At 39.2% G+C, this 15001-nt stretch overlaps 1 protein-coding gene across 6 annotated transcripts in view; it reads right to left on the bottom strand.

Annotated features, from left to right (window-relative positions):
- Positions 1-2505: 2505 nt before the first annotated feature.
- Positions 2506-15001, bottom strand: part of cntn2 (contactin 2) — a 96282-nt gene continuing 83786 nt past the window's right edge. For 5 of the 6 annotated variants that reach the window (XM_037101069.1, XM_037101065.1, XM_037101067.1 and 2 more), the window contains 9 exons: positions 14828-14986; positions 14392-14541; positions 14072-14142; positions 12007-12241; positions 10556-10671; positions 9038-9224; positions 6990-7102; positions 5394-5562; positions 2506-4541 (listed from right to left, as the gene is read on the bottom strand). In XM_037101069.1, coding sequence (XP_036956964.1) covers positions 4435-4541; positions 5394-5562; positions 6990-7102; positions 9038-9224; positions 10556-10671; positions 12007-12241; positions 14072-14142; positions 14392-14541; positions 14828-14986 — 1307 coding nt within the window. In that variant the 3' untranslated portion in view covers positions 2506-4434. Of the gene's footprint in view, positions 4542-5393; positions 5563-6989; positions 7103-9037; positions 9225-10555; positions 10672-12006; positions 12242-14071; positions 14143-14391; positions 14542-14827; positions 14987-15001 lie in introns of those variants that run through there. The other variant, XR_005075474.1, reaches the window with a different exon arrangement.

The raw sequence follows: 15001 nt of genomic DNA, 5'->3' as shown, positions 1-15001 counted from the left end.
TTTACAAGTAGCACCCGCCCACCCCTCCCTCACATTTCCATTCAGTTACAGTTTTGAAAAGGCCCAAAGGCAACATAATCCAGCCATATGAAACAGAGTCCACCTTCAGTTGGTGATGAAAGTCTCCCACTGAAGGTGGGTTCATCTGCCAGAACATTCAGTGACTGGGCACCCAGAAGCAATCAGTGAAATGACTTTATGGCTCTTCAATGAATACTAAAGGCATTGAGAAAACAGTTTGTACAGAGTAAAGCACATAGACACAAAACCAGGACATCAGTTAATTGTTCTGACTGTTCTTCCAACATCTGGACGAATGTGGAGATGAAGCAGCTGTGTGAGGCTCCACATTTCTGAATGAATGACTCTGATGGTGACTTAAATTCAGGTTTGGACCAACTTAGTTCAAAGAGGGCTGGCCGACTCCATCAGTATATAGACGTTAAACCAAAACTAAAGTACTGAAATGATTGTAAGGTCTGAGGAAGATCAGGCTAACCCAGGCCAGAGCTGGAATTATCAGTATATCAGTACACTCTGAGATTGGGTAAAACATAATAAATATCAGATTGTAGTAATCAAACATGATATAAAAAGTAATAACTGTCTAAAGCTAATAGTCTACAATGTGAAGTCCAGGAGTTACGTGTTTTACATTTGTGATATTTTGCTTTCTATTGCTCATAGGAAATTATCATTTTGTCTGATAAGCTGGTTTTGCTACACCCATGCTAACATGAATAAAATGATGAAGTAAGGGCAACATTTTGGTGTACAGTATGGAGCACCAAACAAAAAGTGACATTTTCCAGACAAAGTAAAGCACATAATTGTACAATCAAGTGGTCTATCATTCAACCACCTGCAAAGTATAAAATGGAATACTGAAGCAACATAAAACACTTTTGGTTGTCCAGACCATTAAAATATTCACATTGAACAAATACAACATAAACATCTTTAAAATACAAACTATAAAGGAATAAAAGTTGATTTGCATCTGATGGTGCTTATATGCTTGTTTCTCTGCTGCTTTTGGCGTTTTCACTTCCACAGAGTTTAAAAACACATCTAAGCAGACCAGAATCAACACAGGTGAATCTGTATCCAAAGGTTAAATCCTGGAGTTTTTTTTGTGTTTCACCAACGATGATGTGACTTTGGATGAGTCTAAGAACCAAGTGAACTGATACACATGGCAGCAGCTCATTTGCAGGCAAAAATTGTAAGTAATAACAACAACTTCTGACACAGAGGTCAAATTATCTGAACATAACTCCAACAAAGCAGTCAAGAAATCTTGACAGGCTGAAAGTACACTATATAACTTGTCTTAAATGAGTTTTTTAAACAATGTTTAAGGCGCTTGTACAATTTGTGGTTGTATCATATTGTGCATGAATGAGCAGTAACTCGATTCTGGTTGAATGAGGCTAGTGTCCCCTAAGCTGGAAGTCAAGCGACAGCATTTGATGAAGGCCTGTGAGACTCTACAGGCACACGTTGGCACCCTGGCCAATAAAGGGGCATGAAGCAGAACAAACAATACACACTATTTGCAGGGGGATTTGAGGCTGCACTAATATTTTAGAGTTTAAAATCTGAATTAAGTCTAATAACAAAGTCTTTCTTTAACTTGATATGAATAACTACAAATCCGTGATTTGTAAAAGTATCATTTATCTATGAACATATGCAAATAATGATACATCGCAATAAGCTAATAATAACTGATATACTAGCCAGGTCAAGTTATCAGTCTAGCTCATACAAATCCTCTCTAAAAGAGATGGCAAATATTGTAGCCTCAGTAAACAATGTCCCTCAAGTTTATGTTCACCAAAACACAGTGGTAGATATGTTTAACTCCTGAAAGTCCAAAGACAGCATTGATGTCACCATCTTCATTTTGCTATTCCCTCAACAGACAAATAAAAAGACTTTGTTTAACCTGCCTTAACACTTCACTCAAGGTGCACTAGGTTCTACACTTTGAGGTCACATGATGATAACAGATCTATCTCTAAGACAAGAAATAAGTAAAGTATGAGATGTGTGTGAAAGTTAGTAAGAGAATGTTGAGTTCATATTTTTTTCAAACTACCGTTTCCAGGGTTAAAATGAACTTTCACACTGTACTCATACTGTAGAATGAGTAATGGCATAACAATACAGTTATAACAAAAGCCAATTATAAGTAAACTGGCCTGTTTTTTGATGTCATTAGAGGAACCAATCAGCATCAATTACACTTTAACCCTTCGCGCATTTAACTGTTGACATTTCTGATCAAATCAACCAAAAACTTAAGGCAACAACAACAAAAGACTTTGTAAGCCATTATAAGACATGCTGACCAGACCTGACCTGGACAGGTTGACCGTCAAAGAATACTGAATGAGGTCACATCCCTCCTGCAAACTGCAGCAAGCCAGACATGTTACATAAGAGCTGATAGAAGCTGACAGGATTACAATGAGGACGATATATGACACTGTTAACTGCTCTTTCTGATAACTTTTGTGACCAGCTCTTTATCAGCAGCTCATATCAGCCTACCAGCATAAAACAATAAACTTCATAAACACTTGACAGAGGCATTTTTACACTGTTACAGGAATTATTCAAACAGTGCAGGCACAACAAATATGAAAAAAATAAGGAAACATGCCTTCATCTATCCAATTTTACTTCCCCCCAAAATGAGAGATAACAAATAGAAAATGTAAACATTCAATTGTACCAGTGACATTTTCCTGTAGTTTGCTATAATTACAACACAAACACAAACAAGCATACAAACATTAGCAGGAGCTTAAATCCAACAATAACAAGTTCCTCAGTGCTTTAATAAGTGACTCTTATCCTGTGTTCACACTGTAAGCAACAAGCCCAGCAAGATAAGCTGGAGATCTTCAAAATGTGGGAGTGCAGAGAAAAGAAACCTGAATGGTCTGTCAGTAAATTTAAATAATGTAGAAAATGAACTGTAAATTGAATTTTGCAATTGTTTTGGATTTGAAGCAATGCAATGCAGTCTCAGAATACAATCACGGAAACCTCTAACCTATGCTTTTAAATTCTGATAAAGGTGTGATTTGTACTTGTTTAGTAAGGAAAAAGTATTTCCTGGGTTTGTGAGCTTACTTTGTTTACAGGTGGCATAAATCTCACAGCTAAAACTATGTGACTATCAGACTATCACCTCTAACATACAAGTGGTATCAGGAGACAGGATGGGCCGGGGGTAGCTGGTTTGCACTCTAGACATGTCTGTAACACAGTACATAGATGTCTTTGGAAGAACATCAACACTGTTGTGTCTTCACATTCTATTGATAATGGTAGTTCAATGTTTTAAACTGAGTTTCCTGCCACATCTTACAAATTGCCTAAGGTTTGATCCTGACATGTTACAGTCCATCTGAGAGGGGCTTAAGTGGAAACAACTGGTGTTCGTGTTTTAATGAGCATTCAGTGTGCATTGTCCTGTGTTCTGATATTGTCTTTGCCAGTCTTATTTTTTGTGCTGTTACACTGTCTCTAATTTGATGTTTACATATTGATGTTCACATAATGAGCATAACCTGAAAAATGTCAAAACCTTGTAGCTGTATTCAATGATAATAGTAATAATGTGTTTTGGGAAAATCTATTAAGTGTGCTGGTGCCTTTTATTTATTTACTGTTTTCTTTTTGCCGACACACCTAATAATATTGGGATATATATATTACTTTCCATGACATTGTCAAAGACAATGCAGATGTCATGGCTTGAGGAACTTAGATTTAAGTTTCAGTTAAGTTTAGAGAACCACTGAATGTTAATTTCATAACTTTTCCAGGACAATATGGTCAATTTTGTCATTTAAAAGGGCTTTCAAAGACTGAAAAACTGTGTTGTAAAGTTTTCAGGATGTGAGGAGCATTGACTCTTCAATTTTAACAGGCAGTTAAATGCATGTGGAGCTGTTCTGAATATTTTAGCTCTTTACAACTCTCAGACCACCCATAACTGGTCAGAATACACAGAATTATCAGTGAAGTTGCTCTCAGTGTGAACAGACATGTAACACTTAATTGTATGTACAGGTGTTATACACACCATTAAACCCATGAATAGTTTACACCCGAAGTCTGTTTGGCTTGCCAGCTACAGTTTGAGGACACAAATATGAGATGTGTCAGACAAAGATGTGATGGTCCCCATAAGGCATGGTTTACACAAATAGTTAGGGCTGCCCTCTCCTCCTTCTCCATCCATACAGACTAAAAAAGACCCACTTTAATTTTCATTATTATAGAGAGAAAAAAGAAAAGAAAAGAAAAGTGAAACCCCGCCTTCCTCTCCCACCTGTTCAATCCCTGCAGTGCTATAACCTTCCCCGACCATTTGAAGCCATTACATGTAAAAAGTCCACAGACTGGCTGAGATCACAGGCCTAATAACGTCACAAGAGTGAGTAGAACAAAGCCAGTGAGGAGGAGGAGAGGGTGACTGGACAGTGTGGAGGAATCGCTCTGCACCATCATACCAGTTCCTGTTTGTTTAAGAGAGAGAGAGGGGGTAATTAGTCAATTTTAAAAGGTGTAGAAGTACTGAAGGTGACATAAATATTTTCTGCCCTGATAGTTTGCCTCTCAAGCTGTAAATCAGTGCTCTCTCAGGTTCAAATTTGTACCAGGTAATACATAACTGGGCTTAGTTTTGAACCTCAAAATAACCATCAACATAACAGCAAAAGGTAGCATCAAATGTTCATCCTGTAAGATGGTTGAATTGTTCAACCAGATCCAAATTTTGCCAATTTTGGCATCACACAATTTTGTTCTTCAGTCTTTAGACTCCTTCAATGCTGTACGAGGGTGGTTTCCATAAGGTGCAGACAGCACATTGAGGTCTGTCAAGTAATGTGAAGGCAGAGGTGTTGGAAAAATAGAAAGATATCAGGAGGACCACAGCCCTGCCTTTTGACCTTTCTTTTATATCCAAAGGAACTGTATAACCATATAAAGCCATATATAACTGTCATGGGCCTCTATATCACACTATCTGTGATCTAATTTATTCTCTTTGGTAAGTGACCGTGGTAGAAGCAGGATACTGCCCTTTAAGGTGTCCATTATCAGGAACCAACGGACTCCATGTTGTCAGACATTATCCCCTACACATGCCATACTATTTGTTTGTGCTGGTGACATGTAGCCCCTTTCTCTGCCATTGATGGCATATTAAACCTTAGGCCACACTAGCCTGAGAGGTATGGGGTGCTATAGGGGTGTCAAAGGGTTGTGGGTGCTGTACCACAGACTGGTGGAGCAGATGCAATAATTACAGTTACTGTTTCTGTAATTCCTAAAAGGTAATTTCAGTGGTGTGTGTTTATTCTCACCTGAGTCCCGGGACACAATAATCTCGTGTGCTGGCCCGTCCCCTCCCTCTCCCCAGGACCGAATCTCCAACACAACGTAACCATTGTCTTTTGGCAGCGGCAGACTCACTGATGTCTTTGCCTTGTCCAGAACTTTCAAAGCTGTCTGACCTTCATGCTTGTAAAGAACCTGACACACAGAACACAGCAGGTCTACTCTTTCATCCAATTACAACATTAAAACATACATGCATCCTTCTAGTTAGCATCAGATCCTACTAAGAATAATCCAAAACTTGTTGAGATTTTGGTGGATTGTTCCCCGCAATGTAATGTTTATGTAGAAAAAAGGCCTGCAGATATTAAGCAATTAACAACTATCTAACAACTAACAACTATCTAACTGACTAACTATGGGTCAGAACTGTGTTCCTCTATGGCAGTAAATATGTTAAGGTTGTGGACAATACTGGGCTTTGGGAAACACTAATCAACATTTTTCACCTTTTTCTGACATTTTATAGACCAAACAATGAATTCATTGAGAAATTAATCCACAGATTAATTGACAATTATAATGTTACTTAGTTGCATTTTTACATCATCATCACGTGAGCTTAACAGCTGCATTTGTGTGAACATTCTTAATCATAAAACATCCAACATCGACCAACCTTTTCAGAGTTTAAATGTTCATAACATACCAGAGACATCCTAAAATAATTTTGATCCAAGTCAAAATAATAAGCAAAAGAAAAGGTCTACAGTTTACTGTCTAGTGTAACTAGGATTTTGTTGTCCTAATAAAATATATGCTAGTCGTGCAGGTACGCAGCCTTGAACTGGCTTATTTATGATTTGCTCTTTCAACATTTTACCAGGTCAAACGTTAAGTTAACGTTAATATAAGTCTCACAGCTGTCTATCAAGTCTTTTTTGTCTTCACTTGACTTACAGTGTGACTGTCTTCAGGGCCGTAACCAGGGTTATGAAACTAGTGAGGTACAAACCATCCGAGCGCGGAAAGCTCGCAAGCAAAAAAAATTTGAGCACTTATTCATGAATAAAAAGTAAAGAAAATAGTGTTTTAAACTGTGCAGTTACACAAATACACAATCATAATGTTGCTGACTGGATTTTTATTAGCTTTTGGCACTCTCAGATACTGTATATATTATTGACCTTTTGGAAGGCTGGCTGGATCCTGTCTCCAGAGGGTTCAAAGAAATTCATTTTTTTTTCTCCACCAGTCTGCTGTCAGCAGGAGCGGCGGTTGCAGCAGGCTCGCACCCATGTAGGCTCAAGCAGGGTGACGTGTAAGGCTAAAGATTACGAGACCTCATATGCAGAAACACAACTCCTTTTTTTTTTTTAAGAAACACAACTCCTGATTGTCGGCTGTAATGGTTAATATAATTAGTTATCTTTCTATGAATTAGATTTTCATATTTTTTTTGTAAAATGTGTATTTTTATAAAAAACCCCAGGAAATAGTAACCAAGGTATTTACCTTGGGTACCTCATAGCTAGTTATGGCCATGACTGTCTTTAGTCAACACCTGTGGATAGCACTACCTGCACTACAAATATAAACACTTTTAAACAGACAGTACTCACTTTGTAACCCAGTACAGCTGACTCATTGTGCATGGCCTTCACATGGTCCCACCTCACTGTTACCCATAAGCCATCAGTCTTCCATGACACGTTACCTGGTCGACGATTAGGGGCTGTAATGGAAACAGAAAAAGATTAAAATAGATAGCATAAGGCAAATTAAAAAAATATCTAATTGTGTGTCTGAAAGAAAAATAATACTCAGCTTGGTGTTAGGAACTTTGGAAACTAAATATCTAGATACCCTGTTCTCTGCTGCTTCAATCTAATTTTTCTCTTTCACAAATCCCTAAACTTAATAAAAGTGCAGTACTAAATCACCGGAACAGCCTTTTACAATTGTAATCTTTACATGATAGGATGGTTAGGGTTTTCATAAAAGATACTTACAAAGAAATATAAACATTTTAATTTTAAGACAAAACGTTACATTCAATGTCTACAACCCAGATACTGTAACACACACTTTTAGATCTGTATGTGTAAACCATAAATGTTATCTATTATGCAATTACCCAAAACTGACTATCATATATTTATCTTTGTTGTAATGTACTGTATGTATATTAATACATATATATAATGAATGAGCAAGCAGTTATAAATGGGTATATTACATGCTAGCAAAGGTACGTTATACAATTTATATTTCCATACAGCATAGCAGGGCACAGGGTTTTTTAATACTTCATAAAGACAGACACAAATACTACTACTATTCAGTACAAAGGTACGTGAGGTATATTATGACTGGTCTCAGTGTACAATCTGACTCCAGGCAGGGGAGTGATGCTGTTTTGAAACAGAGATCATGTCTAATCCTCCTGTTTTACGTTTACAACCTCAGGCCCAGGAAGTGTTAAGTACCTACTCTCCTTCCTGAGAACTGACACCCACTGGCTGCTACAGCTGAGAGGGATAATCCATTTCTGCCAAGAGTAGGGGTGGAGAAGGTGACTGCATGGGTCATTTAAACCAGATGGTATTACCGGTAGTCATAGGCTCTTAAAGACAGGACATGCCTGAGGAGACGACACCTGTGTGTAAGTCGATGCAGTGTCTTTAATACCTCTAGTTGGTGCTGTTCCTAAAATATCATAATGTATTTTGCTCCAGGACCATCAGTGCAAATGACAAAATACAGACCAAGTGAAGCATGCCAATCATGGCTGAATGTGGATATGACTTATACTCGGCTTTGTGTCTGGCTTGGATCACTGTAACATACTGTGCCTTTATCATTTTCAACATAAGTTCTCTTGGTATTTTCTGTTTCTTTTCAGTTAACTGTCACTGTTAGATTTAGGTAACAAAAGTGCTTTGTTAGGTTTGGGAGACAGAAATAGTTAAGTTTAGATAACAAAAATACTCTGTGAAGTTGACATGGTCAATCTCACAACCTTAAACATAAAACATGTGTTTTCAAGTATCTCGTGCATATTTGTCGAGTCGCTAAACTGTGACATCATAAAAATGTGATCAGACAGCTTCAATGAAGGCCTTGGAGTAACGTTAATTATGTTGGTGTTGTTCCAGAACAACACCAACAGGGCGATATCACAGTATGCATTTCTGTGCATTTGTGTCTGTGTATATGGAAAGTCAATAATGACATAACCACTGCAAGCCAAAAATGAGAAAGTCTTGGGAAAGGCAGAAATCAAACTGTAGTGACTCAGTGCATGTCATGCAGCTACTTTTCCTGTTGTCACCAAGAAACAATTAAGAAAATGATCACCTGAAACTCTGCTGAACCTCAAGTGTCACAAATAAAGGCACAGAGGACATTTATTATAGAGCATATATGCAAATACAAGGTACCTGACTGCCCAATAATTCAAAAATATCAATATAGATTTCTTCCTTAAACAGCTGGCATTCAGCAGCTGGATTTATCAGTGTTTAAATTTGAGCTAAAACACGTATCTGCAGTCATAAAAACCTGTCGCTAACCTGTTTTGCCGTCACACTTATTCAGCTGATGTCACAGACAAATATGGTCATATCCTTCTAAAAATCTGATGCATGAGTGAGGGCAGAAGCCATACGTGGTTTCCTGGTGGTGACAGTGGTGCGCGGTGAGGGTGGCCCGGTGCCGGCGCTGTTGTATGCCAGAACAGAGACATGGTATCGAGTGCTGGGTCGAAGTCCAGAAACTCTGGCTGTTGTTTCCAGTCCTGCGGTCCGCACTCGGTCTGCTGCCGCTTCCCGTTCATGCTGTCGCCAATATCGGATCTGCAGACACACATCATGTTAAAAAGAGGCCCTTTCCTCGCTGTAGCTGCCCAGGGTCCAAACCTGACCTGTGGCCCTTTGCTGCATGTCATCCACCCTCTCTCTCATCACATTTGCTGTCCTATCCATTTTTTGGCCTTGAAAAGGTGGAAAATACATTAATAAAATAAAAAATACACATCCAAGAACTGACAGTTTAAATAAAGTTTCAGGATCTAACACCATGTTTCAGATCATTAAAACTCAATGCATTCACAGCAGCAGATGCAATTAATACATCATCATTTTTTTTATATTTGAGTTCTGTATGCCTGTGGAAGTCATAGTTGTCTGTCTCACCATTTATTATCTTAACTTTTCCAACAGGCCAAGAATGTGCCAATATCAGCTACAACAGCACTGACTGAGTAATACATTTGTTATGATCCTTGTTATAATCTTGCTAACAGACATCAAACAAGATCAAATCAAGTTGATCAGTTGAGCTTCAGGTTCAGCTTGTTGGACAAAAACAGCGAATGGGAGCTGCTCATGGATTTTTTAAAAAAAGGAGGCACATACACTGGAGCTGAGGTGGAGGGGTGAACAGGTTTAGGTTCACACCAGACTATGGAGCAGCTTATGATATGACCATATTTGTCTGTCACATCAGCTCAATAAGTGTGACGGCAAAACAGGTTAGCGACAGGTTTTTATGACTGCAGATACGTGTTTTAGCTCAAAAACCCCTCAGAAACCCCTTAAATCATTGACAACACCCCACCTTTAATAGTAGTTAAATAATAACAGTTTATTTTTATGACTTTTTTTCTTTGTGAGTAGCACAAAGGGACAACAACAGGCATGTTGTTATATCGCCCTATGTTGTAGAATGATGAATAATTGAACCTAGTACCTGTAATAAAATTATAAGAACTTTAATGGTCGGTCTGAGGGGTGTGGACAAAGAAAATAGTCCTAGACACAAGGTCAACTTTGTTTATGAGACCCAAATGTTTTCCTTATGGCAGATAAAAAAGAAAAACACACTGTGGCTGCAGATTCAGTGGGAAAATTAAAGACAGGACAGCTGAGGACAAAATACATCTGAGACCTAAATGTCCCTGATAATCATATTTTAGTAGTTGGATGTCACATCACGTGTCTTACCTGGCTTTTGTGGTGCAGTAAGTTTCTATTGACATGCAGTTTCTAGATTTAATTCACCTGGGCCATACTTAAAAACAACATGAGACATTTCATGTCTGGTACATAGTACACTTTTTCTGTACATTGTAAAACAGATTACATTACTCATGTAACTTTTTACCACCTTTGAATTCTATACTCACCTCATATCCTCTGAGGATGCCATTGGCACTGAGCTGCTGGACGGGCTCCCATGAAACCTGAATCTCAAAGGCGGTCATTGCTGTGGCATTAATGCTCAGTGGTCCCGCCGTGGGTTCTGTGAAGAGTCAGTGAGAGGTCAGTATGGCCATACATGCTACAAACATCATGATGTACACTGTGTCCTGATATTACACAAAATGACAGATATGTTCACTTTTTATTGTCAGTGACTTCATAATTGGGAGCTGGCTGTGGTCAGTCTCCTCAGAACTGTGCTTGCCCTCTAGTGGTGACAGACAAATTCTGCAGCTGGAAACAGCCGCTTTTCACACGAGGACGCTGCATTCTCACCACAACAAAGGCTCACCTTTATGCTGCCTTATTTTGCTCATACTGAACCAAGAAGCACCGGCTAAAAGCTGCTCTATCTGTGCTGCAGAACCAAAAGAAGTGTGCTGTTACATATCATGACTGTGACATCTGTGTATTTTTTTTCACCGTGTCTTCACTTCATCTAAACATGTACCAGCTGACTGTTTATAATCACATGGATGCTGTTATAATGTATTGTGATTGAGATCCTGACCCACCACACATCCTGGAAAGTTTCAAAGTTTTTTGCTCTAAATTACAAAATTACATGACGGACCCTGTTGGGCTTTCACTTGGAGGGAGGGATGCTGTTTTCTGGGGGAAAGACTCAGTCGAGATGGCTGACAGTCGCTTTGATTGATGACCCGTGAAAACAAATTGCTTGAGACGGCAACTACAACAACACAACAGTGGAAGGCGACAAAGATGCGGTGAGTAAAAGTTTTTTGCTCTGAATAGCATCACATAATCACCATCATTCAACTGCGGGAGCTGCCTGGCTCTGCTGCCAGAGACAGACGCTGTTTTTCAGGCAGAAATGTAACAAAGAATTGGTAGGACATAGCTGCTTTTTTTTTATCCTCATGTAAGACACCAAAGACACTAGCAGACTGACACACCCCTGTTCTGTGCTGCACACCCAGTCATGGTAGTCTTAATGATGATTATCATATTTGCCTGAAGTTGATACACTGGAGAATGTAATTTTCTGGACTTATGAATGCATAGAACACACAGTACATAGTATATCTGGAATGTAAGACAACAAGACTGGGCTATGCTCTACCTGCTACAGTTGAAGCCTGGCTTTTTTTTCTTTTACAGAGGAGCATTTAAAGCTGAATACTGCAGAGGCACTGGAAAACATGGACTGGTAGGGACAACAATGCACTTGAGATCTGCTATATTTTTGTTTAACGCTGCTGTTCCATGAGGCAATTTGTTCATGGTGTACAAAATTCAAATTACTTGGGCAGCCTACCAAGGGAGATCAACTCCTTCCCAGATGGAGTTAGTATTTATTATTCCTTTAAATCATTTTTCCTTTTAAAAGTCCACTTCTTTCACTGTGACTCACCTTCCTCAGCAGAGTGGACCACAGCGATCTGGCTGAAAGGACCTTCTCCTCTGCGGTTATATGCTTTGATCTTCACCTCGAAGGGACTGTACGGCGTCAGGCTGTCATTGTAGTATACATATCGGGATGACTCCACAAGGGGAACACGCACCACTGTCCATGATGATGTGTCTGTCCGCCTGAATGCGAGGATGTAGCCAAAGCCATCACCATTCTGGTACTCTCTGGCCATGGGCTGGAAAAGCCAGCAGAAATTTAAGATGTAAAAGCTTCTTATTATCTTAATTTCAATGTCAAGTTACAGTGCTGGTTCTTTCCACAGCCAGGATAAACAAGAGCAATTATTACAGCAATCAAAAACAATTTCAGCGTTCATACCGACACGTAAGTATTGTTTAATGATAGATTATACAACAAGTAGTTCTGACCAAGCAATCTGATTGATCAATAAGAAATTTAGAATGTGCTCAAATCAGCATGACAGCACACCTGACTCATTACTCAAAATTTAATCCACCAAGTCTGTGGCAACATTGTATCCATCTCCATGGCAACATTGTAACTGACAGAGCTTGAGTAGGAAACAGTGGAAAAATAGGCTACAAAATGGATCGGTTTGTTGTTAATTTTGATCTATTTGGCATTTTCAGTTTGGATGAATGGTTGGTGGAGGATGAGAAGAACCAAATGACAAAAAAGGAAAGATTTGTGCCTATGTCACATGAAGAGCTCAATCAACTGGAATTTTCCAGGAATAAACAGACTACGTCCCAGTCAACGTCTTGGGATGTCAGATGTTTTCAGGAGTATCTGAAAAGCACTAAACAGGATGTAGACTTTGTAATTATAACAAAAGAAGAGCTAAACAGGATTCTTTGTGAATTTTATGGGTCAGCAAGAAACAGCCAAGGTCAGGACTACTCCATCAGCAGCTACGTCGGATTGAGGGCTGGCATCAACCGTTATATCAACGACCCTTCTCTCAGTCGTGCATGGTATCTAATGCAAGACACTGAGTTGACATCGTTAAACAACATGTGTAGTGGACTCATAAAGTCTCTCAGGAGAGCAGGCCACGAAGAAACTGAACATCATGCCGCGATCACTGAGGAGGACCTGGTAGTTTTTATTATGTTATTTATTACTCATGAAAATTAATCATAAACCACCTATCAGCTGCCAAAGTCACATTTATGGAATAAAGTGTCCCGTTTTAGCTGAGAGGGTAGCCTATTCCCTTTGGTGTGAGAGACACTATTGTGACTACGGTGAAAACGTTTTATAAAAAATATAAAAGAAAAAATCAACATCGTTTTTATAACTTGGGCAATAAAAATAAGCATTTTCTGCTTATCTGTGCAGTATTGATTTAGTTCGGGAAATTCTGATACCGCAATAAAATATGAACATCAGCTCAGACTCCATTCATCTGGGACTAGAAAATCCTTTCTGTTGCTAGGTCTTTACTAAGGGTTGGATTATTTGCTGTAATGGTAAACTGCGTTCCATTACAAATATGAGTCTACTTACGTAACGTGACTGATTTATGACCGAGGCGCTTTTGCTGAGGTCCACAAGCAGCACTGATGTGAAGAATATTGATTGATTGATTAATTTGAAAACAGAGAGACTCTTAATTGAAAAATATACAATTCACGGCTGTAGGCATCAGTGCCTAACACTATATTCTATAATCACTTAAAAATTTGATTTGTAGATTATTTAAGTAATCTCACTGTGATCTTAAAGGGCAACTCCACCAAATGCACACATTAAAGTGTGTTTACAGGTCTTTTGGGAGTATTACTGCATGTATGAATAAAGTAATGTAAAGGCTTTTGTCTCCAGATGAAGCTGTGTGAAATCTGATAAAATGCATCCAGTGATGTCACTCAGTGCTCTGTTCCATTGTAGATTAGATCACTGTCTACAAGCAGTGCTTAAAATGACTTGTTATCCTGCTGTAGCACTGTGTGCTACACATTTACATGCACAATATACTATAGTATGTGCACATGGAGCAAACACACACGTATACACAAACCACAGAGAAACAGCCTCTCACCGTCCAGGTAACAATAAGTTCATTTCGGTCTCCTCCTCCTCCTCCAAGTCCACTGGGGGCCACTGTTGGAGCTGAGGGCCAAACATACAAATGCACCATAATATATTTATACATGATATAATCAGCATTAGTGGATCAGTGGTCAGTGGTATACGTGGAAAAAAAATGCGGATACTCCAACATACTCCATCACTGCTTGTACCTGCCTTGCTTTGGTATTCAGATAACTTCATACAGTATGTTCCAACACAGTAATAAACTTAAATTGAATGTAAAGTGAAAAATCATAAGCCTACTGGATGTGACCTGTGGCCTCTCACCTGCTTGCTGCGTGCGGATGGTGTATGAGGGCATGCTGGGCTCTCCGCTGCCCAAGATGTTGCTGGCAATGACCTGAAATTCGTAATCCATCCAGGGCATCAGACCCATCACGCGAGCCAACTCTGCGTTCCCCTCGATGTTAACCGGGTCTGGTGTACAGTGAGGAGTTTATTTACATAGAAAATTATGATAACAAATTCCCACAGCCAAAAATTCGGAAGTACATATTTGGTCTATGACTAGTCCTCCCCGCTGAGAGGCTGTTCCCAGTAAATATTTTTGAATTAAAAAGTTTAAAAGTAATACTTAAATTCTATAAAAATTCTGCACATTATCATCATCTATTGATAATATGATAGTTTCAGTTAGACACACACACAAACACGCACACGCACGCACGGGCACACACACACACACACACACACACACACACACCTGTCCTCATCCTCTTCCACTCTGATGAGAGTGATGATCGTCCCAAGATGATATATTTGCCAATGGGACTGTGGTTATCGTAGCCACGACTCCACCTGAGTTCCACTGATGTCTCAGCAACATTCTTTACCAGTAAACCTCCGGGAGGTCCTGGGGGGCCTTGACACAACACAG

Source organism: Acanthopagrus latus, chromosome 6 (genome assembly GCF_904848185.1).
Source record: "Acanthopagrus latus isolate v.2019 chromosome 6, fAcaLat1.1, whole genome shotgun sequence".
Taxonomy (NCBI): domain Eukaryota; kingdom Metazoa; phylum Chordata; class Actinopteri; order Spariformes; family Sparidae; genus Acanthopagrus; species Acanthopagrus latus.
The sequence above is the reverse complement of the archived record's forward strand: the minus strand, read 5'-3'. Positions and strand labels throughout refer to the sequence as shown.